Source organism: Chionomys nivalis, chromosome 3 (genome assembly GCF_950005125.1).
Source record: "Chionomys nivalis chromosome 3, mChiNiv1.1, whole genome shotgun sequence".
In the NCBI taxonomy this organism is placed as follows: Eukaryota; Metazoa; Chordata; class Mammalia; order Rodentia; family Cricetidae; genus Chionomys; species Chionomys nivalis.
The window spans coordinates 456,275-483,422 of NC_080088.1; the positions used below are offsets into that span (position 1 = coordinate 456,275).

At 49.1% G+C, this 27,148-nt stretch overlaps 1 protein-coding gene across 1 annotated transcript; it reads left to right on the forward strand.

The window, feature by feature from the left end:
• Positions 1-1,140: 1,140 nt before the first annotated feature.
• Ripk4 (receptor interacting serine/threonine kinase 4) lies at positions 1,141-25,034 on the forward strand. Its single transcript, XM_057764885.1, has 8 exons — positions 1,141-1,348; positions 9,722-10,013; positions 14,560-14,708; positions 16,446-16,495; positions 18,750-18,908; positions 19,627-19,730; positions 20,832-21,096; positions 22,711-25,034. The coding sequence occupies exons 1-8, from the start codon at positions 1,167-1,169 to the stop codon at positions 23,868-23,870; spliced, it is 2,361 nt and encodes a 786-aa protein (XP_057620868.1). The 5' UTR covers positions 1,141-1,166; the 3' UTR covers positions 23,871-25,034.
• Positions 25,035-27,148: the final 2,114 nt, after the last annotated feature.

Consider the following 27,148-nt stretch of genomic DNA (forward strand, 5'->3'; position numbering starts at 1 on the left):
GTGCTAGGGCTGTGGGCTCTTCCACTGGGAAGCCAGATGCGAGGTGGGGATCAGGGGAGAAGGCTCAGTCATCAGCTATAACTTGGGGCGGCCTCCCTCTCAGATGAGATTCTCCAGCATCATGTCCTTGTAACGCCCCCTCTTCTCTTCCTGTGAGGCCATTATTCATCTGCTTTGGTGAGGAATAGCATGAGTGTTGCTGAAGGTGGGGAAGTCACGGGCACTTCCACCTCTGACCCAGCGTCTCCCCAAAACTGAGACTTTTCCTGAAGGTGAACAAGTCTATACTAGCCTTCCTTTCCCAAGCCATCTGTTTACCTTTAAAAAGTCACTTTTTTCCATAATGAACTTTCTGTATTTGAAATGGAGAATTATTTCGTACATTTGTGTGTGGTGTGTGTGTGTGTTTAAACCAAGGTCTCACTCTGCAGCCCAGATTGATCTCAAACTCGAGGTGATCCTCCTACCTCAACCTCTTCAGTACTGTGATTACAAGCTTGAGCTATAGGGTAGGGATGATTGAATTTTAAGGAGCCAGTTGCCTCCTAAGAGGAGTTCTATGAAAAAGCAAGACGCAAGTGGAGTGGAAAACCAATTCAAAAGGTTGGGTACTATATAACTCTTTAATATAAACAAATGCTTTCTAAAAGAAAGAAAGAAAAATAAAAAAGAGGAGGGAAAGAAAAGGAAAGGAAAGAAAGATTAGTGATCATCAGGGACTAAGACTGCAGTTACAAAAGGTCCCCAGAAGGGCACCGAATGCCCTCTTTCTCGACTGGTGTCGGGTACACGAACTGAACAAGACGGTAACACTGTGTAGGGCTCAGCGTTCGCAAACGAAGACACACACAACCGTGGAAACCTGAGCAAGCTCGGCGATCGGATCTAAGTCCACGTCCCAGTTAGAGACTCTATTTTCTTCTTTGCCGTGTTTCACGGAGTGGCAGCACTGTGACTAGCGAACTCCGTACGTACTGTACTACACCTTCCGTGAAAAGCCGGCCAGCCGCAGCACCCGGCGCCGGGTCCCGGGAGGGCGTCGGGGGTGGACCCAGACCCGGCGGGGCGGGACGGGGACGAGCGTCGGAAATGACGTCAACGGGCGGGGCGCGCACCTGAGCACCTGGGCGGTCGCGTTAGAGCCAGGCAGCGGCGATCCGCACGCGATGGAGGGCGAGGGCCGGGGCCGGTGGGCTCTGGGGCTGCTGCGCACCTTCGACGCGGGCGAGTTCGCAGGCTGGGAGAAGGTGGGCTCAGGCGGCTTCGGGCAGGTGTACAAGGTGCGCCACGTGCACTGGAAGACGTGGCTTGCGATCAAGTGCTCGCCCAGCCTGCACGTCGACGACAGGTCAGCGGCCGGGTGGGGCCGGGCTGGATGGGGGGCTGCGCGCTACGCGAGGATCCGGGGAGAAGAATTCGCGGCCCTCAGGCCACCGGCACCTCGCAGCTCCGGAGGTTCTGGGATCCGGAGCTGGCCCGGCGTGGTGGCCCCGAGCCCTGCGAGGCGCGTCGGGCTCTCCCGGGACCCACCTAGGCGCTGCGGTCCGCGCCCGGCTTAGAGAAATTGCCGTGTGGGCCTCCGCGCTTTGTGAATGAGTTAGATTTAGTTCCACTTACTAATTTTCGTTGGAGAACAAATTGATGTAAGACCGTAATTATTTCAATCGGAAGCACCGGCTGGGCTCGTGTGAGGCATCCGCAGCGCGCAGCCGCTTCCAAGGGCTCCAGGTCCATTTTGGGTCCGGGATCTGATTCCGCCCACCGCTTTTCTCCGCAAACCTTCGTTTTAGGGGACTTCGGGTGGAAGCCGAGGGAGGACGTCTTGCTTTGACACTGGCAGTTGCTCCCCCTCCGCCCCCGGCACCCTGGACCTTTGTCCCTCCTAGCGGATTGTAAAGCGATTGTAAAGGACTCAGAGTTGAGCCCGGTAAACCCGACGGCTATTGTGGTCTGTGCGTGAATTCGGAGATGAGGTGCGAGGCAGATTCTTCAAAAGCATTTTCCCCAGATTGCACTGCTTACGTTGGGTGTTGATAGTTTATCTATGAGCCACAAAACAGCACATTTTAAATGGCTTATTTTTTAACCAAGCTGACATGGACGTAGTATTTGCATTTTACCAGTTTAAGATCCCTTCTAAACCCCATTGAGCCGTGACTGTCTGCAGGACCTGCCTTAAACCACAGGAACTCTGGACTCCAGCTTTACTGCGGAGTGGTGACCATGGCAGTACCCGAGTGACACTAAGGAGGATGGTTTATTATCGGTATATTACTCCATTTACACCTTATCCCTCTCCCGACTGTGTCAGAAAGCTCTTGGGCGTTTTGTTGTGTGCTTGTTTGCTTTTTGCTATAAGCCAGTTTTTCTTAGAAACTGGTACAGTGAGGACTAGTGTCTTAAATCACCGTGTACTTTGCCATGCTGTGTAAACCTTCCTCCAACCCAGCCTTTGGGACCTTCAGGCCAGGAGAGACCCTGTGGTTATTTTGGTGAAATCCAAACCGTTTTGAATAGCAGCCAACAGTTACTTTCTCAAAGGTGAAATAAAAGAACTCTTCAGGGGTGATTTTTATGCCCTTAGAACTTGTGGGGAATTGTGTTTTCTAGGCAGAGTAAATATTATTCACCGTCAGAGACAACACAGATTTTGGATATTGCAGGGTAAAGTTGAACCACCCCAGGTATCAATGTACTGTGCAGTCATCCAGTCCTCAGGTCTTGCTTGTCTTTTGGGTGGCCAGGTTGCAGGGAGGGTTTTTCCACTTGCAGAGAGACTGTGTTGAACTGTGTGTCCTTTAACTGCAAACGCCTTTCTTCCCTGCCTGTGGTTGCTTGTTCGCAGCACCCAGCAGGAAGTACTCGGCCACCACCAGGTCGGGCTGGCTGCTTTGCGCTTTTGTTATGTGGAGTTGACTTCTCCCACCCAGGCCACATTTAGGTGTTTAAGCTCCTGTGGTGTGAGGAACTCACATCAATTCCCAGGCTGGGAAATGTTAAGGAATTCACTTGGTTCTGAGCGACCTGTTTTGCCTTGCAAGCTAGCCAGCCTGTATTTGAAGCTTGAAACAGCTGTTGAGAGAGGCTAACTTTCCCTGGGCCGTTGTGGTGTATAGTCCTGCTTTTGTAAAGCGTTACCGAGAGGAAGAAACAGAGTTTTCCTAGGGGCTTTGTGTGCAGCCCCCAGCCAGTGAACACAGCGTCTTCTCTGCAAGATCTTAAGCTCAGAGATAAGAGGATATAAACATGGCCTTGGAGGATAATTTTATTGAAGTTTGAGAGAAGAAAACAACAGGACCAACAAGCGTCCATCTGTCTGGCAGCTTAGACAAACAGAAAGTCCTGCTCTCTGAATTAAGAGGTCATGCGGGCAGGCTCCGCAGTGGACCTCCATAGTGGGACCACTTCCTGGGCAAGGGGTGAGAGGGGAAGGACTTCAGATGGAGAGTGGGAAGGTGGCCAGCATGTCAGCACGAGCAGGCTTAGTATATTAGGATGCCAGGGAAAAAAAAAGAAAAACTGGAAGGCACCCAGTGAGGACCTACAGGCAGCTGCCCCAAAGGAGGGGTTTCCTGGGCATCACATCCATCTCATTAAGGGGGTAATTATTTCCCTCGTCTCCTTAACATGCTTTCAGGTGTCTCGTGTTTCTTAAAGTTAAAGCTTTCTGAGGGATCTTTTTCTGTCCAGATGCTTGACAGGCCCTTTTGGGTTAATTCTAAAGGGAAGGACAATAGTTTGTATTTGCAGTCTTGTATTCTTTTGGTCATTTAGCAAGCGTCTACGGACAGGTAGAACTTAGGTACAGTTCTTTTGAACAGAGTAAACTGAAAAGAATTAAAGAACCTGGCCGTGGTGGCGCACGCCTTTAATCTCAGCACTCAAGAGGCAGAGGCAGGAGGACCTCTGTAAGTTCAAGGCCAGCCTGGTCTACATAGTTCCAGGACTCTGTACAGCAGTGGTTCTCAATCTTAATGCTGTGACCCTTTAATACAGTTCCTTGTGTTGGTGACCTCCACTCATAAAATTATTCCGTTGCTACTTCTTGATTGTAATTTTGCTACTGTTATGAATCGAGTGTAACTATCTGATATGCGGGATCTCTGATAAGCAACTCCAAAGGGGCCTTGACCCATTGGATGACAAACGCTGATACAGAAAGACCATGTTGTTGTTGTTGTTGTTGTTTTTAAAGTTAAAGAAAAATACAATGTAAACCAGCCATAGCTGCCAAGAGGAAACAGCTTTTTTTCCCCCTCTGTGGGTCTCAACAAAGCTCTGCTTACTTTGCTTCTAAGGAGTGGCTGTTGTACCTCCCCAGGGGTACTGGAGGTGGTGTCCAAAGCTGATTGAGGGACAGGGTCCATCCACAGTCACCTTCAAGCCAGCTAACATCTACCTCTGCTGCATAGTGTATAGCTGGGAGTCATTTATGTCCTTTACCTGCTGCTTGGGGGTGAGGGGGTCACTTTAGCCACAGCTGTGGGCCAGTCCTGTTTTCACTGGCCAAGGCTGTTCACCCTGCAGGATGACTGCGAGTCTCTTGGCCCTTAGCAGCTGCCCAGGCAGGTCCCAGCCTTTACCCGTTCTGTGGTTCGTGACCCTCCATTTCTGTTCTGGGAAGGTGGGGCTTTAATCAGGTCTGGGACACTCATAAAGCCTCTTGTGAAATTTCTGCCAAGGCAGAGACATTTAGAGGACCTTGACACAATTCATGAGTGACCTCCCACTGATCAGATTTCTCCTCTTGGGAGAAAGTCCCATTGTTTGGCTTTGGGGAGAGGGCTGTCTTCACTTGCTGACTATCACTTGTGAGGTCACAAGTACCGGGAAGCAGGCCTGCTGGCACCCTTAGAACAAAATGATCCAGAGGCCCCATGCGTCTCTCTGATCCCAGCTAAGGAGCTCAGAATAACAAAGTCCCTGGCACAGGGGCCCAGGAGCTGCTAAGGCAGAGTTGGGCCTCAGCTAGTTAGGGCGAGCCCGAGCAAACCCCAGCTCTGTAACTACAGAGCTGACAATTGGACAAGCCTGATTCTTGTCAGTTTTAAAAATAGCAGTGTGGGAACCCCTCTGAGGCTCCTGGGAACGTAATTGGAGTGGTGTGCAGGAGCCTAGCAGAGAGGCTGAAATACTGTTCTCCCAGTAAAGCTTCCCAGGTTCCCTGGCAGCTGTTACTGAATCCTCCTCTACTCCCCTGTTCCCTGAAGGCATCAAGCTCATTCATGGCTGGTCTTAGGTTCGCTTTCCCTTTTTCAGTAATGGAATACTCCCCTCTTACCATCCCAGGGTCTTTGGAATTTCTTACTGAGCTGGGAGGCAGAGGTATGGCTTCTGTAGAACTCCTAGAAATGATGGGTGTCTGCTATCATTGACTTTCTTCTGTACTCTGATTCTGTCTCTTGGTGGGAGACCACATTATGCTATTATGCTATGTGTACATGGGATGTGGGAGAATTATTGTAAATGCTTTTAAAAAGTTTCTTGGGCTGTAATCTTAGTAATCAGGAAACTGAGATGTGAGAATTGCCATGAGTTCAAGGTCAGCCTGAGCAAAAAAAGAAACTTGTGGGGGAAGCTGGGACTACCACTTTCTGGTTAAGTCCTTACCTGGCCATGTGAGCTTCTGGATTTAGGAACCAGTGCTGCCCCCCAAAAAGTGTCTTTAGAGATTGTAACTCTAACCTGGTCCTGTTTGTGCCGAGGTTTTCTAAGTAGAACCCCCAGATGGGTGAGAGTGGGGCAGAGGTGCCCTTCTCTTTCCTCTCAGAGACCGAATTAGCGCCCCTCTCCCAGGGACAAAAGAGATGAGGATGTAACCCCAGCCTTCCTGCACCATGTAGAAGCAAAGATCAAGTTGTGTTTTAAAGAACCTGGCGTTAGTGGGTTCCTTGGCCCAGAAACATTTTGTTCACTGTGAGCAGAAAGAAGAGAATGTAACAGAATGGCGACCAGGAGCAGGCCCTGGACTTGCCATCCATGATCTCTGCCCCACCCAGGCATCCAGGCTACGACAAGCTGGAAAATCCCTCCAGGTTTTAAAACAATGGTAACAATTACAAATGTACAGTTCCTTCTGTGTTATCAATACTAGTCAGAAATACTCCTTATGAGAAAGATGTATTTTAAATGATAAGAACCAATAACACAAAAATGATGAATTCTAAAGAGTCCTTTGGCCTCTCCCAGGCTAGGAGCTTATGGAGTGGCAGGTGCTCCTGATAACACGTAAAGGCTGGAGCTTCCTGCCCCAAGTGGTGGCCCAGGTGGCATGTTGGTGTTTGAGTTCAGAAGACATTAGATAATAAATGCTTTGAAAAGTTTTTCTGGATATCCCAGGACTCTGCCTCAGTGCTAGGCTCTGATTTTTGTCCCAGCAAACAGTGGCCATTTTCCAGTGAAGCACTCTGAGGCATGTAGCCCCGGTCCAGGGTGTGTGTGTGTGTGGGGGGGGGGGTGATGTCACGAGTTCCTTCCAGCCTTCTGTGTAGACTTAAGTGTGTAAATACAGCAGGGGTCAGCTGATTCTCTAGCAGACCTATGGCCCTTGTTCTTTTTAAAGTGAGGCTTGTGTTCTGGAAAGGGCCTGGGCAGAGAGGGAGAACTTGTTGGATGTTGAGTGGTGGGAAGGGTAGTACTAGCTGCTGGGAGTTGATTCTAAGAGCTACCAGCAGAAGCTGCTGTGTGTATTAAATCCTTTGGGCAAATAAAGACATTGGTTAGGTTGACTGAGTAAGGCTGCCCACTGGAGGGAAAGTGGCCCATGCTGCAGCCAACCTGCAGACATGAATACTGCCAGCTCCTTAGACTGGGGATGGACAGGTGTACCTCTTCGTATCACTTGCTGGTGGTTCCCTATACTCAGAAGTGCCGTTGTCTGGGCAGGAAGGACACACCAGAAGGTGCAGACTGTCTACTTTATAGAATAAAATGAAAGTAGTGGGGTGATGGGGAGGGTCACAAATTATAACTTTCATCCCCCCCACATCCTGAGACAGGGTTTCTCTGTGTGTAGCCCTGACTGCCTTAGAACATCTTATGTAGACCATGCTGACCACGAACTCAACAGAGATCTTCCTGTCTCTGCCTCCCTGGTGCTGGGTTTAAAGGTGTGTACCACCACTGCACCGTTTATAACTTTCTTTCTTAGCACAAAAGAGAGCAAAAGCAGTTGCTGATAGCAGGTCTCAGTTGTTTGTGGGACTGACCAGCCCAGTCCTTAGGAGTTCAGCTGTCTTTTCCTTCAAGTACCAGCTTTATTTCGATAATGCTTGACCAGAGCATCTAACTTTTCAGGGGCCAGTTTTTCAGATTCTTATGGAGTATAGGAATAGGACTGCGAGTTTCCCACCGTTTTAAACTGTTAGTGTTAGGAGTCTGCCTCCTGTTGGGGTTGGACCCTTGAAATCTTCCAACAAAGAAGGGAGCAGTGGACAAGATCCTAGTGCGAGATCAGTGTATCCACCCAGCTCAGGGGCTCATGGGCTGGCCCTGCACACCTGTACTAGTTACTTTGGGCAATGTCTCCAGAAGACCGGACAGCACGCCATGTTAGACTCTGTTCCGAAGCCATTTAGTGACTCATTCGAGATGCTTCATTAAAGCCAGAGGTCTGCCGCCTGCCACCCCAGCATAGGCTCAGAGTGGGTGCTCATGGGGACTAAGATCTGCCTGTAGGATTGACACTGGTTGGCAAAAGGCTGAGCTCTTCAGCCCTTAGAACTTGTGGCAATTTCCCCTGCCAGAGTGCAATGCTCAGAGGAGCTGCTTTTTGCTGTGGTTTTTTGTGCCCACCGCTCTGCCTGCCCTTGTCCTCCCCCCCCCCAGAAGCCTGGGAGACCCCCTACAGTTTCAAGGGGGAGGCCAGGTTAGGAAGTGACTTTTTAGCACCATTCTGGATCTTCCAGCAGGCTCCTGGTGATTTCCCAACAGGCACTTTAGACCCAGAAGAGCCCCTTTGGGGGAGTAATGAAAACCCAGCTAGTCTCAGGTTACAGGTAGGACTTTGTGCTAAACTACCTTCTGGGGAGGCCCCAGGGCACCTCAGCCCTTCCAGGCCTATGTGTGGACACTCGCAGCTCCAACGTGTCTCTCTGGAAATGGTTCTGGAAGCTTCCTTTAAGGAACTCTTTATTTCTAGAAAGCAGATTTCCTGGCATGGGAACCTCTTCCCAGCTTCCTTGGTGCTTTCTTGTGTGTATTTGGAGAGACACTGACCCAGATCCTATGTAGCTTGGTCACACCCTCTTGGGATGGCACTTTTTACCCTGAGCGCACTGAGACTTTTGACCCTTGTTGCTGGCACAGACTATTACACAGCAATTCGCATCTGTACAAACATCAAGAATTGACCTTTGGCTGTGGCTGGTGAATACAGTGAGTGCTTCAGCTGTCTCTGTGTGAGGAACCAGGAAACAGCACTGCAGCCTCTCTGGACATTAGGCATAGACCTGCCACATGATCTAGCAACTCTGCTTCTGGGCAGATACCCGGAAGAACTCATACAAGGGCTCTCTAGACATTTTTCCCTGAAGGTGTAGCATTATTTTCAGGAGTCAGCAGGTAGGAACAGTGTCTTAGTTTGCTTTCTGTTGCTGTGATAAAACACTGACCGAAAGCAATTTGTAGAGGAAGGGTTTATTTCATCTTACAGGTTACAGTTTGTCCTAAAGGGAAGTCAAGGCAAGACAAGGACCAGGACACAGAAACTGAAGCTGTGGAGGAGTATTGCTTCCAAGCTTGCTTCCTATGTTTTACTCAATGTGCTTTCTTATGAAACCCAGTACTGTCTGCCACACTGTCCTTGAGCCCCCTACACATTAATTGTAAATTAAAAAAACACCCCCACATGTACACACAGGCGCATACGCCTACAGGGCATTTTCCTAATTGAGGTTCTTTTTCAGATGACTCCAGATTATGTCAAGTTAACAAAACAGAAACAAACAAAAAACAAAAACAAAAAAAGCTAATCAGTACAAGCAGTCTTGGCCATAGCCATATGGCTGAATTAGCAAAATGCATATATTCCCACACCATTCTTGGCCACACAAATGCAACTTGGTTGTGTGCAACAATATAAATGAGTTTTGGAAACTCCTCATGAAGAAAGGCAGACATAGAAGGGTGATGGAGATGATTCCACCCATTTGGGGCACCTGGATTCAGAAACAGAAGGATGTGGGGGCCTGGTGGGTGTTTAATGGGTGCAGTTTGTTGGGGATGATAAAAATATCCTGGGCGTAAAGGTGATGGTTACATATGGAATGTCTTGTTGTCCACTCATGGGTAGTTAGAGGAATATAGACAAGCTCAGTGTAACCAGTGTGACCAGTTGTTCGTGCCCTTGGCCAATCTCTGTTAGATTCAATTCTGTTAAGTGTGAGATTAGATCGAGGAGTGATTGAGCCAGTAAAAGAGTTGGACTTAGAACATAAGGTGAGGGTGGGTTCTTGGATAGTTTATAGCAGTTTTCCATCCTGACAAGGGATGTGATGTTGCTCCTAGGTATCCAGATAACTGCTAGGCTCTGTCCTCACAGTGACCCCATTGCAGAGGCGGGTGTGAACAGCATAGGACTACAAGCTCTGGAAGGCCCAGTGTTTAATTATGTGACAGTGAACTTTGCACACGTGTGCATTTATCACTTGTATCCTGGCCAGTGGCTCTGTGTCCTGCTAGGTGACAGCTGCATGCTCTCACACCTGTGGATTTTTTTCAGGGAGCGCATGGAACTTCTGGAGGAAGCGAAGAAGATGGAGATGGCCAAATTCCGCTACATCCTGCCTGTGTATGGCATATGCCAGGAACCTGTTGGTTTGGTCATGGAGTACATGGAGACGGGCTCCCTGGAGAAACTGCTAGCCTCCGAGCCACTGCCTTGGGACCTGCGCTTCCGCATCGTGCATGAGACAGCTGTGGGTATGAACTTCCTGCATTGCATGTCTCCACCACTGCTGCATCTAGACCTAAAGCCAGCAAACATCCTGCTGGATGCCCACTACCATGTCAAGGTAAGGGCAGCGCGTGCCCTGGGGAGTGAAACAAAGTGGTTGTCCCTGGATCAGAAAGCTTGAAGCCAGGGCCTTTCTTACTTGTAAGACCTACTAGAGTGCCCAGCTGGTTACACTTGATCCGGAAGGGTGACCCTTATAAACCCATGGGATTCTCCCCATATCCTGGCATGTCCTAGGTTCTGAGCACCCTGAAGCAGACCAGGGACTTAGAGGTCCCAGGTCTTATAGTCTTGTGAAATCAGAAGTTGGGCTGTGAACTAGAGAGACCTTGTGTTCTTTGATAAAGGAACGTGTCTTTCCTCAGTGGTCTGGGACTCCATAGTGGTGGGGTCTGCTGTGATCCTGACAGTCTGTGAAGAGGACTCTTTTACCTGTTTGTCCTGTTAGGAAGCTGTGGGCAGTAATATTGATTTGAGGCCTATAGGGTTTGCTTCTTTTTAAGTTGATAAAATACAGTATGAAGAATGAATGACACAGGAAACACGTGCCATATGCCTGGAAAGTTTTGTCAGTTTACACTAGGTTGTATGGCTTTGGACATGTTTTTTCCTCTCGATACCTCTGTCTCAACACCAGGGGCAACACATCTGTCAGGGCCTTTTTCTCATATGACATGCACATGACCTGGGCAGCCCAGGCCATGGACCCACAGTATTGGGCACAACCGCCTTTTCTCTCGATGCAAGAAAGTAGATGGGCGTGAGCGAGGGAATGGGACCGAGCACCCTGGATCAAGCAGTGTTCATACAAGGAACAGTGTCCCCAGCCTATGTCACTGTGGTAGGTCTGATTGCCTGACACTTCCAGATCCAATCTGCTGGCCTGTCCTTTAGGAGGCTCAGCGTACCACTGGGCTTCTCAGTACACAGTGGCCTGTGGAGCATGTGTTGAGGGTATTTGTAGCACTCAGACTCAGCCAGGCAGAGAAACTGATTTCCACTCTGGGCAACAGCTATGGGTTGTGGCTTAGATAGACGTTGCTCAGTCATGGCCTTTACATCCTGAAAAGTGAGACAGGATATCACACAACTTAGCATGAGCCAACTCCAAGGTGGCTTCCAGCATCTTCTTGTGATCTGAGTTTCCTGGCCTTTGTTTGCTTGTGGCTGGCAGGAATTGGCTTCCATTTTTCCTGGGCAGAACAGGACCTGTGGGCTCAGGCACATTCTTAAGATTGTGGCTGTCCTGTATGTAACCTATACCAGAAAAAGAAAACAATAACAACAAGCCTCTTACCTTGGACCGGGACCTCACCACAGAGCAGAGGTGTAGTACAGTCACTTGGTGGCCACAGAGTGGTTAGATTACTCTAGCTGTGGTTGGGAGCAGAGGTTGAAATGATGGCCTCCAGAGATCTTGGCTCGACCCACTGCCATCCATTCATGACAGTGTTCAGGAAACCTGCTTATTGACATACCACTGTCCCAGGAGGCCAGAGTGGTTTGTGAAGAGTGGTCGGGTATGCAGACAGCCCTTGGATACGTGGGACTGGCCTTCACAGGGGCAGGCTCTGCTTCTGTATGCAGTAGGGAGGGTAGCCTTTAGGTGGAAGAAAGAGCTCAGAAATCGTATAAAAACTCTGGGCGTTTGAGAAGAGGTAAGGAAAATAGCAGGCAGTGCTGGATGGTGTATGAAAACTTCTGTGTCTTCAAGAACTACTGAATGGGAGCTGCCTGACACGTAGTCTTCCCTAGGCCCTTGGGGTCATGAGTCTGGTATAGCCCCCAAGTCATTCTACCCAGGGTCTCTGCAGAGTCCCTCAGCTACCCCAGGTACAGCCAATGTTTCCATCTCGTTCCCTTGCATGCTGCCCTCCTCTCCTGACAGGGATGTGGGTGTCTGAGAGAGCTGTGGTGTGCTTCTGGGGTGGGGGGGCACAGTACTGTTCTTTTCCAAATGTCATCCTTGTCAGCCAGGAGCTGGGACAAGGACACAGCTCCCCAGCTCTGTCACTTTGCTGAGAGGTATGGTAAGGAGACACTTCACTTCTGGGTTGTCATCTGGATCAGTGAGAGTGAGTGTTCACACAGTGCACCTCTGGGAGTACAAAGTGATGCCCCAGTTGTCACGAGTAGGTTGTCCTTTGTAGGTCTGCGTGCTGACTTCTCTTAATGCTTTCCCATTGAAGAAGTAAGCTGTCTTTGACAAATTCTGTGCTAGCATTCCCTTATAGGCCATTGTCCCCTCAGCCTGATGACGGTTGTAGTTCTTACAATGTCAGCTGGATGACTGGACTGGAAGCTGTGGAGTCATGATGAGAAGGTGTTTGTTTGTTTGGTTTTGTTTTTTAGAGATAGAGTTTCTCTGTATAACAGCCCTGGCTGTCCTGGAACTCTCTTTGTAGACCAGGCTGACCTTGAACTCATAGTCATCCACCTGCCTCTGCCTCCCAAGTGCTGGGATTAAAGGCATGCGCCACCATGACTGACTGAGAAGGTGTTTCTTTAGCATGAAGGGATGCTGTCCCAAAGCTGGGATGCTGAGGCCTCCCCCTAACCTGTGCCACCCCACCCTGAAAGGCTCTGCAAAAGCTGCTTTTGGGTGATGCCAGGCTGTTATCACAGAAGTTAGCCACTGACAAAAAGCTGAAAACAAACAGAAATGTTCTTATACAATACAGTTTCTTTATCATGTACAAACAACCTCCCAGGAGGAGCCTGTGGTGCTGAGGGTTCTGCACCTCCTGCGCATGTTGGGACCCCGAGGCAGGGCCCGCCTCATTCCCTGTGTCTGGAAAGGCACCGCTGCCCTGAGCCTGTGCTCAGTGTGAGTACTACTGATGCTTCACAGCCTGATTGTGCTGATGCCTGGGGTCAAGTCCATTAAATTATTTCCTATGTCACTCTCTGTTAGTATGCTAAATATCCAAGTTAGAACCAGCTCCAGATATTCCCAGACCCCTTATTCATTGCTAGAAAGGTTCTTCCTGCTGCTGCGTCTAAAGAAGCCTTTCTGAGATAGCAAGAGGCCTTTGGTAGCTTGGTGTAACTATTCTGAATTAGAGGGGCTATGATCCTGTACACTCTGAGCTTTGGGGTACTGAGTCAGGTGCCGGTGTCAGGGCATCATGAGACCTTGGGTGTCCACTGTTGAAAGCTGGGGGAGGAGGCCACCTTGTCCTGGGCAGGAGGATAAGAGAGAAAATTCCCTCACTCAACTCCCGAGTACCTCACCTTGGTGTGCCTTCACTGCCAGGCTTTCTACAGTACTGTTTTTCTTGAAATGAATTTTGAAGCTGTGCCCAGTGTTCATGAGAGAAAAAGAAATGGCTCAGTGCTAAGGTTCCCCAAATCTCTCAGCATTTCAGGTGCTCTCCTTGAATTTTTTTGAGAGGTACAATGCATGAGCCCTGTCTCCCAACTCTAAGCGGCATGAACAACCTGCGGGACTTTGCCGTTGTTGCTGGCAGCTTTTCCAGAGTTCTTGTTTCTCCTGAAGCCATGGAGTCTTTCAAAGTGGGCAGACCTGAAGGGCCCTAAAGGCCTGTTGAGCCTGAACACTGGCTTAGTGTGAGCAGAGACAGACAGAGGGCCATGCCAGCTCTGAAACATCCATAGCCAGCACCAGTCTTCTGCCGTTAGGTGTTAAGCATCGATGACACCAGGCCTGTGGGCTCCCTTCATGGGCATGGCCAGTCTGGAAACAAGAGTCCTGACTCAGCCCATTTCCTGTTGCTACCTGGGTGTGTTTGAAGACGAGCCCAGGAGTGAATTAAAAGGCTTAAAACCACATCAGCCTTGGAGGAGACTAGAAAGGAGCCTTTTCTCTGTACACTGGAGACTGTTTAGTGCTGAATTGGGGCTTATGTACACAGTGCTTCAAAGGGTCTGGTTTGCACCGGGATGTAGTGCCAAAGGCAGAAAAGGGAGACTCCCAGAGATGGCTGCCAAGTTTACAGTAGTGGTGTGAGCTACAAGGACACCTTCGCCACTGGGGGACCTGTGAACTCTGGAAACAGAGATGGGGGTTCCTTGCAGTGACATCATCATCAAGGGAGGGGACTCCATATCTGGAGTAGACCGGTGAGCCCGGAAGGTGATGAGGCGTGTGTTTTGCTCACTTTAAATCCCTCTGAAGGTGTGTTGTGCTTTAAAGGACCTGCTGGCACTTGTAGCTGCCCCAGCTGGAAGGTTGCATAACCGGACTGACTGTGCATGATAAACGCCCCAGCCCCAGCCTGTCACGTGGCTCCCTTTGCCTGAAAGCTGAAGGCTGTTTTTCCCTTCATGCTGACTGTGACCATCAGCTACCAGGGCAGACATGAAGCCTTACAGTCATAGGGCCGGCTGTCATTTCTGAGTTCTGTCTCGAAGTAAATTCCATCAAGTTTATACTGATAGGGCATCCAGGCCTGACCCTTTATATCCCTATGCTTCCCGCCTTACTGGAGACAGGGCTGCCTGGTGCTCGGCCTCTCTGTTTGGGGGTGAGCCCCTATAGCATGTGTTGGGGAACCATCATCTGTTATGACAGAGGGAGACATGCCATAACCTCTTCTGGCTCCCTTTAAGGCTGACATGCTTCCTTTGGATTGCTTTTACAGATTTCCGACTTTGGGCTGGCCAAGTGCAATGGTATGTCCCACTCCCATGACCTCAGCATGGATGGCCTCTTTGGCACAATCGCCTACCTCCCTCCAGAGCGCATCCGTGAGAAGAGTCGGTTGTTTGACACCAAACATGATGTATACAGGTGTGTGACATGCCACCATGCCCTCTGTGCAGGCAGGGAGCTCTGTCCTGTCCTGAACAGCAGTTTCCAGTACCATTCAGCCATGGAGTTTGGTCCACATGCAAATGGTGTGTGCCTGTTGGACTTGAGGGTTTTAGCTGGTGGCTACCTGCTCCCCGGGCACAGGAAAGACTTCCCTTTCCTGTGGGTGGTGCTGGCTGAGAAAGAGGCTGTTCTTGGCTGGTGCTAGGCAGAGGCAGTTAGAAAAAAGTTTCCAGCTCAGTGTTGTACATGATGAGTTATTTCCGTAAAATGGGATTTTATTACTTGTCTGACAGAAGAACCTGCTTTGAGTAGTCCACAGATCCATAAGTGGGTGGGTGGGTTTGGGCTCTTAAAGCTCACAATCCTCTGAATCCCAAAGTGAGCAGCTCACACGTATGGTTTACTTGCCTCTGAAGGAGGACATCGACTTCTTCCTAAGTCACCAGTGTACAAGCTGACAACATGATTGCTCCATGGTCTGGTTAAGGAGAAGATTTTTATTATAGATATGAGAGAGAACAGCCAGAGGCATCTGGAAGATTCCAGAGCAGAGAAAGAAAATAGTAGACTGAGCATGGCCAGCAGACTGGACCTGGCCAGAAGAGAAGAAGCAAGAACAGAGCAGAGGAAAAGTGGGAGAGAGAGAGAAAGAGAGAGAGAGAGAGAGAGAGAGAGAGGGAGAGGGAGAGGGAGAGGGAGAGGGAGAGGGAGAGAGGGAGGAAGACAAAGTACAGGCAAAAAGGAAGATTAGAACCAGGTTATAAGGAGAATGGGTAGCTGCAGGGAAAGGAGTCCGTCCGTGAGCTGGAGAAGTTTAGGGTGTGGGGAGAGGCAAGAACTGAGAAGAGCTAGGATGCCAGCATGGACTTTGAAATATGTAGCAGGTACTCGTGATACTGCATGAGCTTTGGTATGCTAATAGGCACCATGACAGCCACTTTCTTCTTCCAGTGATGGGGGAAATGGCTTCTTCTGGTAGAGGGGCACTGATTCCACAAGTTCCTGAGGAATGCTGGCTTTTCTAACCATCAGAATTTGGGGAAATGGAGTTTCCTTTGGACCTGATATCCTTCAGGATCTGAGTACCTGCCTCCTTTTCCTCCTCAGATTGTGAGGGCTGCATTTCAGCCAGCTCAGTCCTTTGTCACCAGGCCCAGCTGACTGGTTTGACAGAAGCAGTGAGTCCGCTGGGAATGGCCCTCTGGGGACTAGTCAGGGCTTGTAGAGTCTGGGGAGACTCCAGTACTTTATTTTAAAGTTGGCTTTAACTTTCGAACCTGCATTTTCCAGTTGATGAGTTAAGCTCAGTTTTTAGTCTTTATTTTTTTCTTTTCTTCTCTCTCTCTCTTTCTTTTTTAATTAGATAAATTGGGCTATTTCAGTGTATCTAGAATAATTTATCTAAACATATGTCCCCAGTAGCTAAGAGAGGCTTCTGGGCTCAGCTGGTTGCTTTTTACTACTTCCTGTACATTTTCTTTAGCTACTCTGATGAAACCTTCAAGGGCCTTTTAGAGCATCTTAGTCAGAACCCAACTTAGATTTGAAGGACTGAAGCCACAGCAGAGAAGAACAGGGTTGAAAGTGCCCGTAGATGTCTGAGGACTTGACCTGCGCCCCTGTGAGACAGCGGCTCAGAGCTCAAGAATGCTTAAGAACTCTACCAAACCCGAGGCTCCAACACCAACTGATACCTCACCATTTCTCTTTCAGTTTTGCCATTGTCATCTGGGGCGTGCTCACACAGAAGAAGCCCTTTGCAGGTAAGTGGCTCTGCCTGGAAACAATGGGCATGTCCTTGAACGTTCCCAGCCCTTCCACAGTGCCTCTGGTTCATGCTTGAGACTCCCAGGGCTTCAGAGCCAACCCTCTGGTAGACCCGTTACACATTAGAGGCCACAGCCAGCTTACCTTGCAGGTGGCTTACATACAGGACAGATCAATTGTGGGACCATCAGACTGTGCCTTGTTCTTTGATGCCACTTAGTGTTTTGTCCTGGTAAAAGTCTACATCTACACCAGTTTTTTGTTTTGTTTTTTGAGACAGAGTGTCTCTGTATAGCAGCCCTGGCTGTCCTGGAACTCACTTTGTAGACCAGGCTGGTCTCAAACTCACCGAGATCTGCCAGCCTCTGCCTCCCAAGTGCTGGGACTAAAGGTGCATGCCACCACTGCCCAGGCAAGGCACCGGTTTTAACATTTAAAGTACCTATCTCCTTGAATTCAGTGCATTCTCCTTACCACCCCAGAGGATCTCTGTCTCCATTAGCTTTTCCTATCATCCAACCATTAATTTCTTCTGCTCTCCCTCCACCTTCCTTTCTCTTTTTCAAAAGCAAATGTTATAAAACATACGTGACAGAATCTACTGTGTTAAGCTAACCATTCTAAACACACTGAGCAGCAGTAAAAACGTTCATGTGTTTGTCCTCCCTAGAACTTATACCACATCAACTCAAGTTCATAAAATTTATTTAAAAAGTTGACTGGGCGGTGGTGGCGCACGCCTTTAATCCTAGCACTCGGGAGGCAGAGGCAGGCAGATCTCTGTGAGTTCGAGACCAGCCTGGTCTACAAGAGCTAGTTCCAGGACAGGCTCCAAAACCACAGAGAAACCCTGTCTCGAAAAACCAAAAATAAATAAATAAATAAATAAATAAATAAATAAATAAATAAATAAAAAATAAAAAGTTTATAAAATTTGAGTCACTTTTTAGCTGCATTGGTAAGAGGAGTCTCTTTGCTTTTGTGGCGTTTCTGGATAACCACACTGTGGGAAGTGACCAAAGATATTTGAAAATATAGACCATGCTTGGTATATATAGGCTCTGGGTTCAGTCTTCAGCACCAAACAGACAGATATCAGTGAGTGAGAGCCCCTTGCTGCCTCAATCACACACTCAGGCCAGGCATGGGGAAGGTTAAGGGTAGAGACAAGATTCTCCAAGCAAAACTTCGGCTATGCTGGGAGCTTATTGAACACTTAGCAGAGTGGTTTTCTTATGTTTCTGTCCTCCATTGTTTGTTCTTTTAAAAAATATATTTTATGTATATATGTGTGTGCCTGATTGAGAACATGTGTGCAGGAGTCTGTGGAGGTCAGAGGAGGGCATTGGATCTTCTGCAGCTAGTGTTACAAGCAGTTGTGAGCTGCCATGTGGGTTCTGGGAACTGAATCAGGGTTATCTGAAAGAGCAGCCAGTGTTCTTAACCACTGAGCCGTCCCTCCATTCATCCCACCTGCCCCCACTGCTCGCTCTTCCAACTGTGTCCCCCTCCCCAATGGAGGTCCACCATGGAGGTGTAACAGTCTGCCTGTTGGATGTGAAATTGTCTGATAGCAGTGACTCAAGTCGGGTGTGTGGTGTGTAAAAGATCAGGCACTCAGGTTTAGTTGTCTCTTAGGTAGGAGAATCAAGGTGCAGGATGTCTTGTAGGCTCCATCTGGCTGGCTTTGCCATCCGAAAACCTTTTAGGTGTTTTCTTGACTTTTGTTGCATTTGGAAGGCTTGCTGGGTTTGGAAGGCTGGATTATCGTGGAAATAACCTGCAGATACTGAAGAGATAGGCATTGCCCAAGACTTAACGGGAAAGCGAACAAAGCGTCAGTGTGGAACCCTGGCAGCCGGTGGTGACTGTGGGCCAATTTTCCATACCTGCCAATCGGCTCCTGCTGCTCCGCAGGGTGTGCTTGGAATGCAGGGGTGGGGAAAAGCCCATGGGAACCAGCGGCTGATGGGCCGCATGGTATAAGATGAACAGAAGATAACCCACTGAGAGTCGCCTTGAAGCCCTTCCTGTGCAGGGCTGGTAATAACAAATAATGGCAGTCTGTGCTGTGCTCATGAGACAGTTTTTAAAACTTGTAGAAACAAGGATATGGGTTAAATAAAGCTCCAGGGTTAGAAAGGGAAATGGTATTGTCCCAGGTGATAGGCATGCCACAGCGTGTCCCAAGCACTTGTCCGTACATATCTCCTGCTCCTCAAAGTCCTGACGTGTGCCTCTCCTTTGCAGATGAGAAGAACATTCTGCACATCATGGTGAAAGTGGTGAAGGGCCACCGCCCAGAGCTCCCACCTGTCTGCAGACCTCGGCCGCGCGCCTGTGCCAACCTGATAGGGCTCATGCAGAGGTGCTGGCATGCAGACCCACAGGTGCGGCCCACCTTCCAAGGTGAGTGCCCCTGCCTGTTTCCCTGTCTCATCATTACCACGTATTGGGGCTTCCAGTGACACGGGCCATAGAGTCAGTGCCCATGGCAGGGTTGAGGGCCAAGCTCAGGTGGGGAAAATGTGCGTAAAGACAGGGATGAAACAAGCCCATCATCCCCTACTTTGGGGGCCCGACACGAGCAGTGTTTGGGTTTGATGGCTTGTTAGAACTATGGTTAGAACCAATGTCCACCTCTGCTCTCAGCAGGCTCCATTTGCCTCCAGGTAGCTTGGAATCCTAGATTTCAAGTTCAAGTACAATGGTATAGCTTTAGATAGCTAGGGGTGGCTAGTGGCCTGCAACCTTTCTTTTAGGGTCTTGTTCTCATGGACAGATGTACCTTTGGGATAAAAAAGTGAACCTGATAGATTGCTTTTCAATGAACCTAGGGAGACATGAGTGGCCTGGAGCTCACCTGCCAGTCCTGATAGTTTTAACCCTTTGGGTCTGGTAGGTTACTGAGAACCCATTTTGATCCTAATGAGACCTTACAGATGACTGCTCACTCAGGATGGTGGTTGGGTTGCCTTCTGGTGATGCCTGGGGTTTTCCTACGAACCAGCACTGATATTGGGCATGTCCTCCACTGGTTAGAAACTGGGGTGTCTCTGTTTCTGTCCCCATAGAATTATGTAGGAGTCATATCTAGGTGATAACTCTCTATTTTCTCCCCTCAAAGAAATTACCTCTGAAACTGAAGTCCTTTGTGAAAAACCTGAAGAAGAAGTGAAAGACCTGGCTCACGAGTCAGGTGAGAAGACTTCTCCAGAACCCAAGAGTGAGGTAAGCATCTCTAACAGGCCTCCTCAGGTCTCCGATCTGTGGTAGGATTTTCCAGTCCAACCTCTTTTCTGAAAATTCCTCCCCATTTCCCTCTGAGCCTGTTCTACACACCTCCTTCCAGAAATATAGGCCCCATAGGGGTCCCCCACCTGCCCAGCACACTGGAGATCATGGAAGGGCAGATGGCCCCAGATAGATGGTCTGGCTTGAGAATCTGAGTAATCTATCTTTTCATATATGATTTGAGTTACAAGTACCACACAGTTACTAAGAGGTGGTGAGACACTCCAAAGGCCAGTGCTAACTGAATGCATGAGGGTAATGGCTGAAGCTAAGCCTGGGGGTCAGGGAACTGTTAAGAGGGTTGGGAGTGATGGTGGTGGTTCATCTGGCACTGGACAGCTTCTCCTCAGGAGAATAACTATGGGACAGGTGAGAGCTGGGGACAAAGGTGATCCTGACAGCAGGAAAGGGGCAGAGCCAACTCTGATATGCTAGTGGCCATCAAGTAGACATGATATAGTACACAGGTGACAAACTTAGTAAGGCCAGTGGTTCCCAAAGGGAGGAGGAACTCAGAGCTGTGAGCAATCCTCATTCTTAGTCGCTGGAAATCTGATTTTCTTGCACCAGCAGGACCTGTAAAAGCCCCCTATTTTTCTTGTTCACACAGCCCCAAGCCAGCCTGACATATTTGAGAAGTCTGAAGCTTTGTTAGAGCTGTGGAGATCCCCAGCCTGACTCTTCTTTGCTTTTTGTTGGGCTGCCTGTTATGGGTGAACTTGGCCTAGCCTGTTCTGTGCCCTCACAGCTTACCCATGGACTGCCTTTGGTCCTTACACATGGACAGTGCCCCTGAGTGAGAGGCAATATCGTGCAAATTTTTCTATTTTTGTGAAGGTGTTGGAGGCCCATGAGGTTTCCTTGCAGCCCTGAGTTTCAGGGTTTCTTGGTGCTGTTTGTCTATGGTAATGCACAGCTATGGGACCTCCACCTCTGCTCTGTGGTCAGTAGTTTCTTGTCCCCTTTTCTTATTCTCTGTACCCTGACATGAAGGCTGGAGGAGCAGAGTCCTCACCACAATCCTCTCCATCTTTGCAGGCCAGGCCCGAGTCCTCGCGCCTCAAGCGTGCCTCTGCTCCCCCCTTCGATAATGACTGCAGTCTTTCTGAGTTGCTGTCACAGTTGGATTCTGGGATCTCCCAGACTCTTGAAGGCCCTGAGGAGCTCAGCCGGAGTTCCTCTGAGTGCAAGCTGCCATCCTCCAGCAGTGGCAAGAGGCTCTCTGGGGTGTCCTCGGTGGACTCAGCCTTCTCTTCCAGAGGATCACTGTCACTGTCATTTGAGCGGGAATCTTCAACAGGCGGTGAGTGGCTGTGCGCACTGGTGAGCTTGCACACAACTCTTTGTGCGTTACGTTAGCTTCTGAGCAGTTGATGCATCCGGTTCTTTGCCCTGATGATTCCTGTGTTCTTTCTGTTTTCTCTCATGAGTTTTTGGCATCATCAGCATAGTTGGTGCTCAGAGCACAAATCCAGAAATTCCCACATCAGTAGTGTGGTTCTGCTGGGCATTATGTAGCATGCAGGGAAGACAGGCCACATCATCTGGCTGAGCCAACACTGGGACAGATGCTGGCCTCAAGCCTGCAACCTGGAAAGGCCAAGTTAGATCCAGTGGACCTAGTGACAATGGGAACTTTATTTGTGCCAGCCATGTGCCCCGTACTCAGACACTTCCAGATAATCCCTGTCCCAAGCTTTTGTGTTTATGGGCCCCCTCGGTTACTCTTGCATAGCCTGACATCAGTCTTGGTTGACTGTCCTGGGAGGTGGTGACACTTGAATGCTGTGGCTCCTTTGTAAAGCACAGCCATTCCAATCTAGGTTCTAGCATGAGGGAGTCGAGTTCAGGTCGCTGTGCCAAAGATCTTACTAGCCTTCAGGGATGTTTCCAGTAGCATGTTGGGTAACAGAGCATTGAAGGTTAAGGAAATGTCTTGCAAAGATGGGTAGGGAGAACAGAATCCAAGTCGTGGACAACAGAGTCAAAAAGGACAGTCAGGACTAATTTCACAGCAGCCATAGAAGTATCACTATTTGCCCCAGAGAGGTATATTTCTAAATCTTTTCTTCAGATTTAGCTGTCTCTGGTGATGTCATGCCTGAGAGATGGTACCATCTTATAAGATGGCATGGTGGTTCATGTCTTTAATTCCAACACTTGGAAGGATCTCTTTGAGTCTGAGACCAGCCTGGTCTACAAAGCAAGTTCCCGGATAGCTAGGGCTACACAGAGAGAGACCCTGTCTTAAAACAACAGAAGAATGCAGTTTGTACCACCTATACCCACACTGCTGTATAGAACAACTGGAGAATGTTCTACCTGCAGAGGGAGAGTCTTTTCATGGGACTCAGGACTCGCAGTAATGGCAGTGGACTTTTAGGTTCAATAAAAAGTTCCATTGCAAATACCTAATAGTGTGTCCTGAGAAACCCAGTATTGAGGATCCTTCCTGAAACCCCCTATGTGATGTTTCCTTGAATCCTCTTCACGTTCCAGAAACCAGCTCTACAGACCAGTAGAGCCCCAGGAGGAGAGTCTTGGAGTCTCTCTAAGTCTTCAGGCAGATTGTTTTCCTGTCTGGCTTTCATTTTTTGGTGTACCTTTTTAAAAATGATTTTCAGCAATCCTCCTGCTGCTGGGGGAGGAATGTGGTCACTCGCCTTTTCCAACCTTGGAAAAGCCAGATTGGTTTTATTCTGCAAATTGGCAGAGGAACATTGGAAACATTAACTGCACTGCCCAAGGTCTCCCTAGATTAGATCTGAAATAAGCACACAGGGTGAATGCTTAAAGGCCTGAAAGTAAAGGATGTACCCTGAATGTCCTTCAGCATCCCTGAAGATGTGGTCCACCTGACTGTCCTGCAATAGTGGCCTTGCTCAGACCTCTGACATTGCACCCCCTCTCCCTGCAGATCTGGGCCCCACGGATATCCAGAAGAAGAAGCTAGTGGATGCCATCATGTCAGGGGACACCAGCAAGTTGATGAAGATTCTGCAGCCTCAGGATGTGGACCTGGTTCTGGATAGCAGTGCCAGCCTGCTGCACCTGGCTGTGGAGGCAGGACAGGAGGAGTGTGTCAAGTGGCTGCTGCTTAACAACGCCAACCCCAACCTGACCAACAGGAAGGGCTCCACACCACTGCATATGGCTGTGGAACGGAGGGTACGGGGAATCGTGGAGCTCCTGCTGGCCCGGAAGATCAGCGTCAATGCCAAGGATGAAGACCAGTGGACTGCCCTGCACTTTGCGGCCCAGAATGGGGATGAGGCCAGCATGAGGCTGCTACTGGAGAAGAATGCTTCTGTCAACGAGGTGGACTTTGAGGGCCGAACACCCATGCATGTGGCCTGCCAGCACGGACAGGAGAACATTGTACGCACCCTGCTACGCCGTGGTGTGGACGTGGGCCTGCAGGGGAAGGATGCCTGGCTGCCTCTGCACTATGCTGCCTGGCAGGGCCATCTGCCCATCGTCAAGCTGCTAGCCAAGCAGCCTGGGGTGAGTGTGAATGCCCAGACACTGGACGGGAGGACACCCCTGCACCTGGCAGCTCAGAGGGGTCACTACCGTGTGGCCCGCATCCTTATTGACATGTGCTCTGACATCAACATCTGCAGTCTGCAGGCACAAACACCTCTGCATGTCGCTGCAGAGACTGGACACACGAGTACTGCTAGGCTGCTCTTGCATCGTGGTGCTGACAAGGAGGCTTTGACCTCAGAGGGCTGTACTGCCTTGCACCTCGCAGCCCAGAATGGACACCTGGCCACTGTCAAGCTGCTGGTAGAGGAGAAGGCTGACGTGCTGGCTCGGGGGCCCCTGAATCAGACAGCACTGCACCTGGCTGCGGCCCATGGGCACTCGGAGGTGGTGGAAGAGCTTGTCAGTGCTGACCTCATTGACCTGTCTGATGAGCAAGGCCTCAGTGCACTGCACCTGGCTGCCCAGGGCAGGCATTCACAGACTGTGGAGACGCTGCTCAAACATGGAGCCCACATCAACTTGCAAAGCCTCAAGTTCCAAGGAGGCCAGAGCCCCACAGCCACACTGCTCCGACGCAGCAAGACCTAGCTTGCCTCTTGCAGAACCAGGGCTCCCTGTTGGCTTCTGGTCCATCCTTGTGTCCCTCATGGGAACAGAATGGTCCTGGGACACTCTGTGCACCCTGTTGGTGGCCTGCCTATAACACTGACCAAGCAAAGGCTAACGGACAAGGCAATAGTAGCTGTGTCAAGGCAGAGGCTGCCACTGGCCACTGTGGCCGGCCATGGTGTCTAATGTCAGATGGGACTAGGTCAGTGTCATTTCATTGTGATCTTGATTGGCGGCTGATGCGGGTCGTTCATGACAAAGCCTATATAAGGATAGCTGTTCTGTCTCAGAGCAAGTCACCTCTACTTTGGTAGAGGCGTGAAAGGGGCAGTGTCCTTCGACTTCTCACTATGTGGGCAGAGCATCTTGTCTTTGGAGACATAGTGGATTTTTATATGAGTGACATGCTAGCTTTGCTTGAGACCTGTGAGATTATAACTGGCACTGGCCGATGGAGTCTAGAAAGGGAACGATTATAAAAATCATAAAGCTGGTCTTAACATTAAACAGCCTTACCAGCATTGAACCGCTGTTTTGTTTGTTTTGTTTTTGTTTTTTTGCTTTTTTTTTTTTTGGTGATGTCTAGGTTACCACATCTCTTCCTGACAGTTGCTGAGTTCTCACCTAAAATGTCAGAGCCACATCTCTAAAAGTTAATGGAAAATCCTTTATAAATAGGTTTTATACTAAAAATCGTTTAATCAAACAAATCTCTCTTTCAGGCTCTTGTCTTTTGGTGAGGTGGTGGTTTGCGCCAAGGGCTCTGCTGGTGTGCCCTTTGGGGACTCCCGCTGGTTCCAGCCTCAGCAGTTGAATGTGGCCTGGAGATGGTTGTACTCCGGAGGTTTGATGGCCTCATTGTTATACCTCTCCCATTCGCATTCTGAGTATCGTCTCTGTAGACATGTGTTGCAGAGGTGCCGGCCCTGTGTGCAAACACATGCTGTAGCGTGGTGTGTGGCACGAGTGTCATTTATGTACTGTGTACTTTGACATGAATCACGGGCAGGATCGTTTTCTGTGACAGGAAGTGGTGGAACTGGCTATGTTTTAATATGCCTCAGTTTGCCTTCACTGTCTTCCTCCCCTGTTATGTAAAACACAGAGACCATAGGAGATCTGTGTGATGTCAATAAAGGACTCGCCTACTTTTGGAATTCACTAAGACTGTTTGTTTGTTTTTTTAAAATTGGTAAACTCTAATCATCTGGTCCTTGAAAATCAGAGATCTGAGACAGTAACATGGCATTTGGAGATGTTAACTTACCGAAACAACTCAGGGCCTGGGAAATGTGGGAAGCAGAGGATGGCCACAGGCCAGATCCGGAGGGGAGAAGCTCTCAACATCAATGTTTGCATTTTTAAATTGTTAATCTCATGTTAACTTTACATCTGAAATAATTTCAGTTATGATAACTTCACATTGTCTCTGGGCTTCTTTTTCATTTACATTTCACCTATTTTCCTGACCATTCTTTTTTAGCCACTGCCTTTCCATCCAACTGTGTCCATCAACCCACCATCCACCACTATACCTATCCTTAGCCGTCCACTTGTCTACCCAGCTGTTAATCCTCCCTGCCTGTCCACCCACCCCTGCACTTGTCTGCCTTCCTCTCTGATGACCTCCCGCATACCCTGTTACTTCTCAGTCACTCAGTGTGTACTTCCCCCAAACCAAGGACTTTAATTTCCTAACAGCCGGAAGTTAGCGTTGACATGATGCTATCTAGTCTGTAAGTGCTGACCTCAGAGAGCAGAAGAGACTCCTCCTACCTAACCTTGGGGTCCCGGATTCCATCTAATTCCCTACATTTAGCTGTCTCATCTCCAGTTCTCTGTGCTCAATTCCAGCTTCTCTGTCTCACACAACCTTTACATTTTGTGATGCATGTAGCACTGCAGGTTTGCCTGACTACCCATGATAACTTAGGTTCACCCATTTTAACCAGCACACAACAGACTCGATATTGTGTTCCCATCTCCGTTTAATTTTCTTTTTTTTCTTTTTTTTTATTAATTAATTTATTTAATTATTAAAGATTTCTGCCTCTTCCCCGCCACCACCTCCCATTCCCTCCCCCTCCCTCTGTTTAATTTTCATTGGTGTTGATACACAGTCACATATTACTGTATAGCCAATGGGTCAAATTCCATTATTCCTTAATGCTCAGTGATCCCCAAGTTGACCAGCTTGAAGCCCTCTGTGCCCATTGGCTATACGAGGGAGGACTTACTGCTTTGACTGAGGCAGTACAGGTTTGCCATATGTGCAGCCCTCCTGCTGGGAGCAGTCTATGTTTGCTGGAGTGTCTCATTGCTAGACCCTCAGCAGAGAGATCGGGAAGGGTGTTTTGTGGACTCCCATCTGTGTCATAGGTGGATTTATGAATCTTGCTTTTGCCAACAGTGCATCCACTTATAGTCCTAGTTCTCCTGATGGCTAGAGCTTTCATGTCCTCTCTCACAGCCTCAGGGTTCCCTACTGCTCAGTTCAGTGGAGAACCTTTCCTGCCTCAGCCTATTACACTCAGACTGCTACACCCAGCCTGCTCAGCAGCCCAGAGCCTTCATCTTGTCTTTATTCAGGCGTGAAGGCCAGTGAGCTTGTCTTCCCAACACTACCCTTTGTCTTGAAACCTCACCCTTCCTCTGGGGCACGTACACAGTTCTCTTCCTATCTTTAGGTTGGAATAACGCACCTGGTTGATCATACTTGCTCCTGCTTTTCCTCCACGTTCCCTCTGGCCCTGCTCTTTGCTCTGGAATGGTTTCCTGGTCTAAGGATTACTTAGACTTTCTACTTTAGAAGTGACCCCTGGTGTCTCAGAGCTCTGAGTTGCTCCGGGCAATATCCCTCAGGATGCTTCAGCTAATCCTCCCAGATCCCCAGCCAGGCAAAGGGCTTCTGGCTCAGTGAGCAATCCTGTCTCAAGACAGTAAGGTGGAGAGTGGAGGAAACCATCTGATGGCCTCCTCTACCTTCTGCATGTGTGCACATCTGTGAGCATGTGCAAGCACCACACAGATCACACGTAATGCACAGATATACAACATACAACACACTACATTTGCAATATACTATACACACATACTTAATATACCACACATACATACCACATACACCCCACAACACACCATATACACTATACATGCATCACCCGAAGTACCCCACATACAAACAGACCAATAGATACAGACTACCTATCACATTTATACCATACACACAAAATGACTCCACCCACTGAATTCTGCCT

Coding starts and splice junctions, on each gene's coding strand:
- Ripk4 (XM_057764885.1), top strand. CDS start 1,167: ATGGAGGGCGAGGGCCGGGGCCGGTGGGCTCTGGGGCTGCTGCGCACC. Junction 10,014..14,559: donor ATGCCCACTACCATGTCAAG/GTAAGGGCAGCG, acceptor TTGCTTTTACAG/ATTTCCGACTTTGGGCTGGC. Junction 16,496..18,749: donor ACAGAAGAAGCCCTTTGCAG/GTAAGTGGCTCT, acceptor TCTCCTTTGCAG/ATGAGAAGAACATTCTGCAC.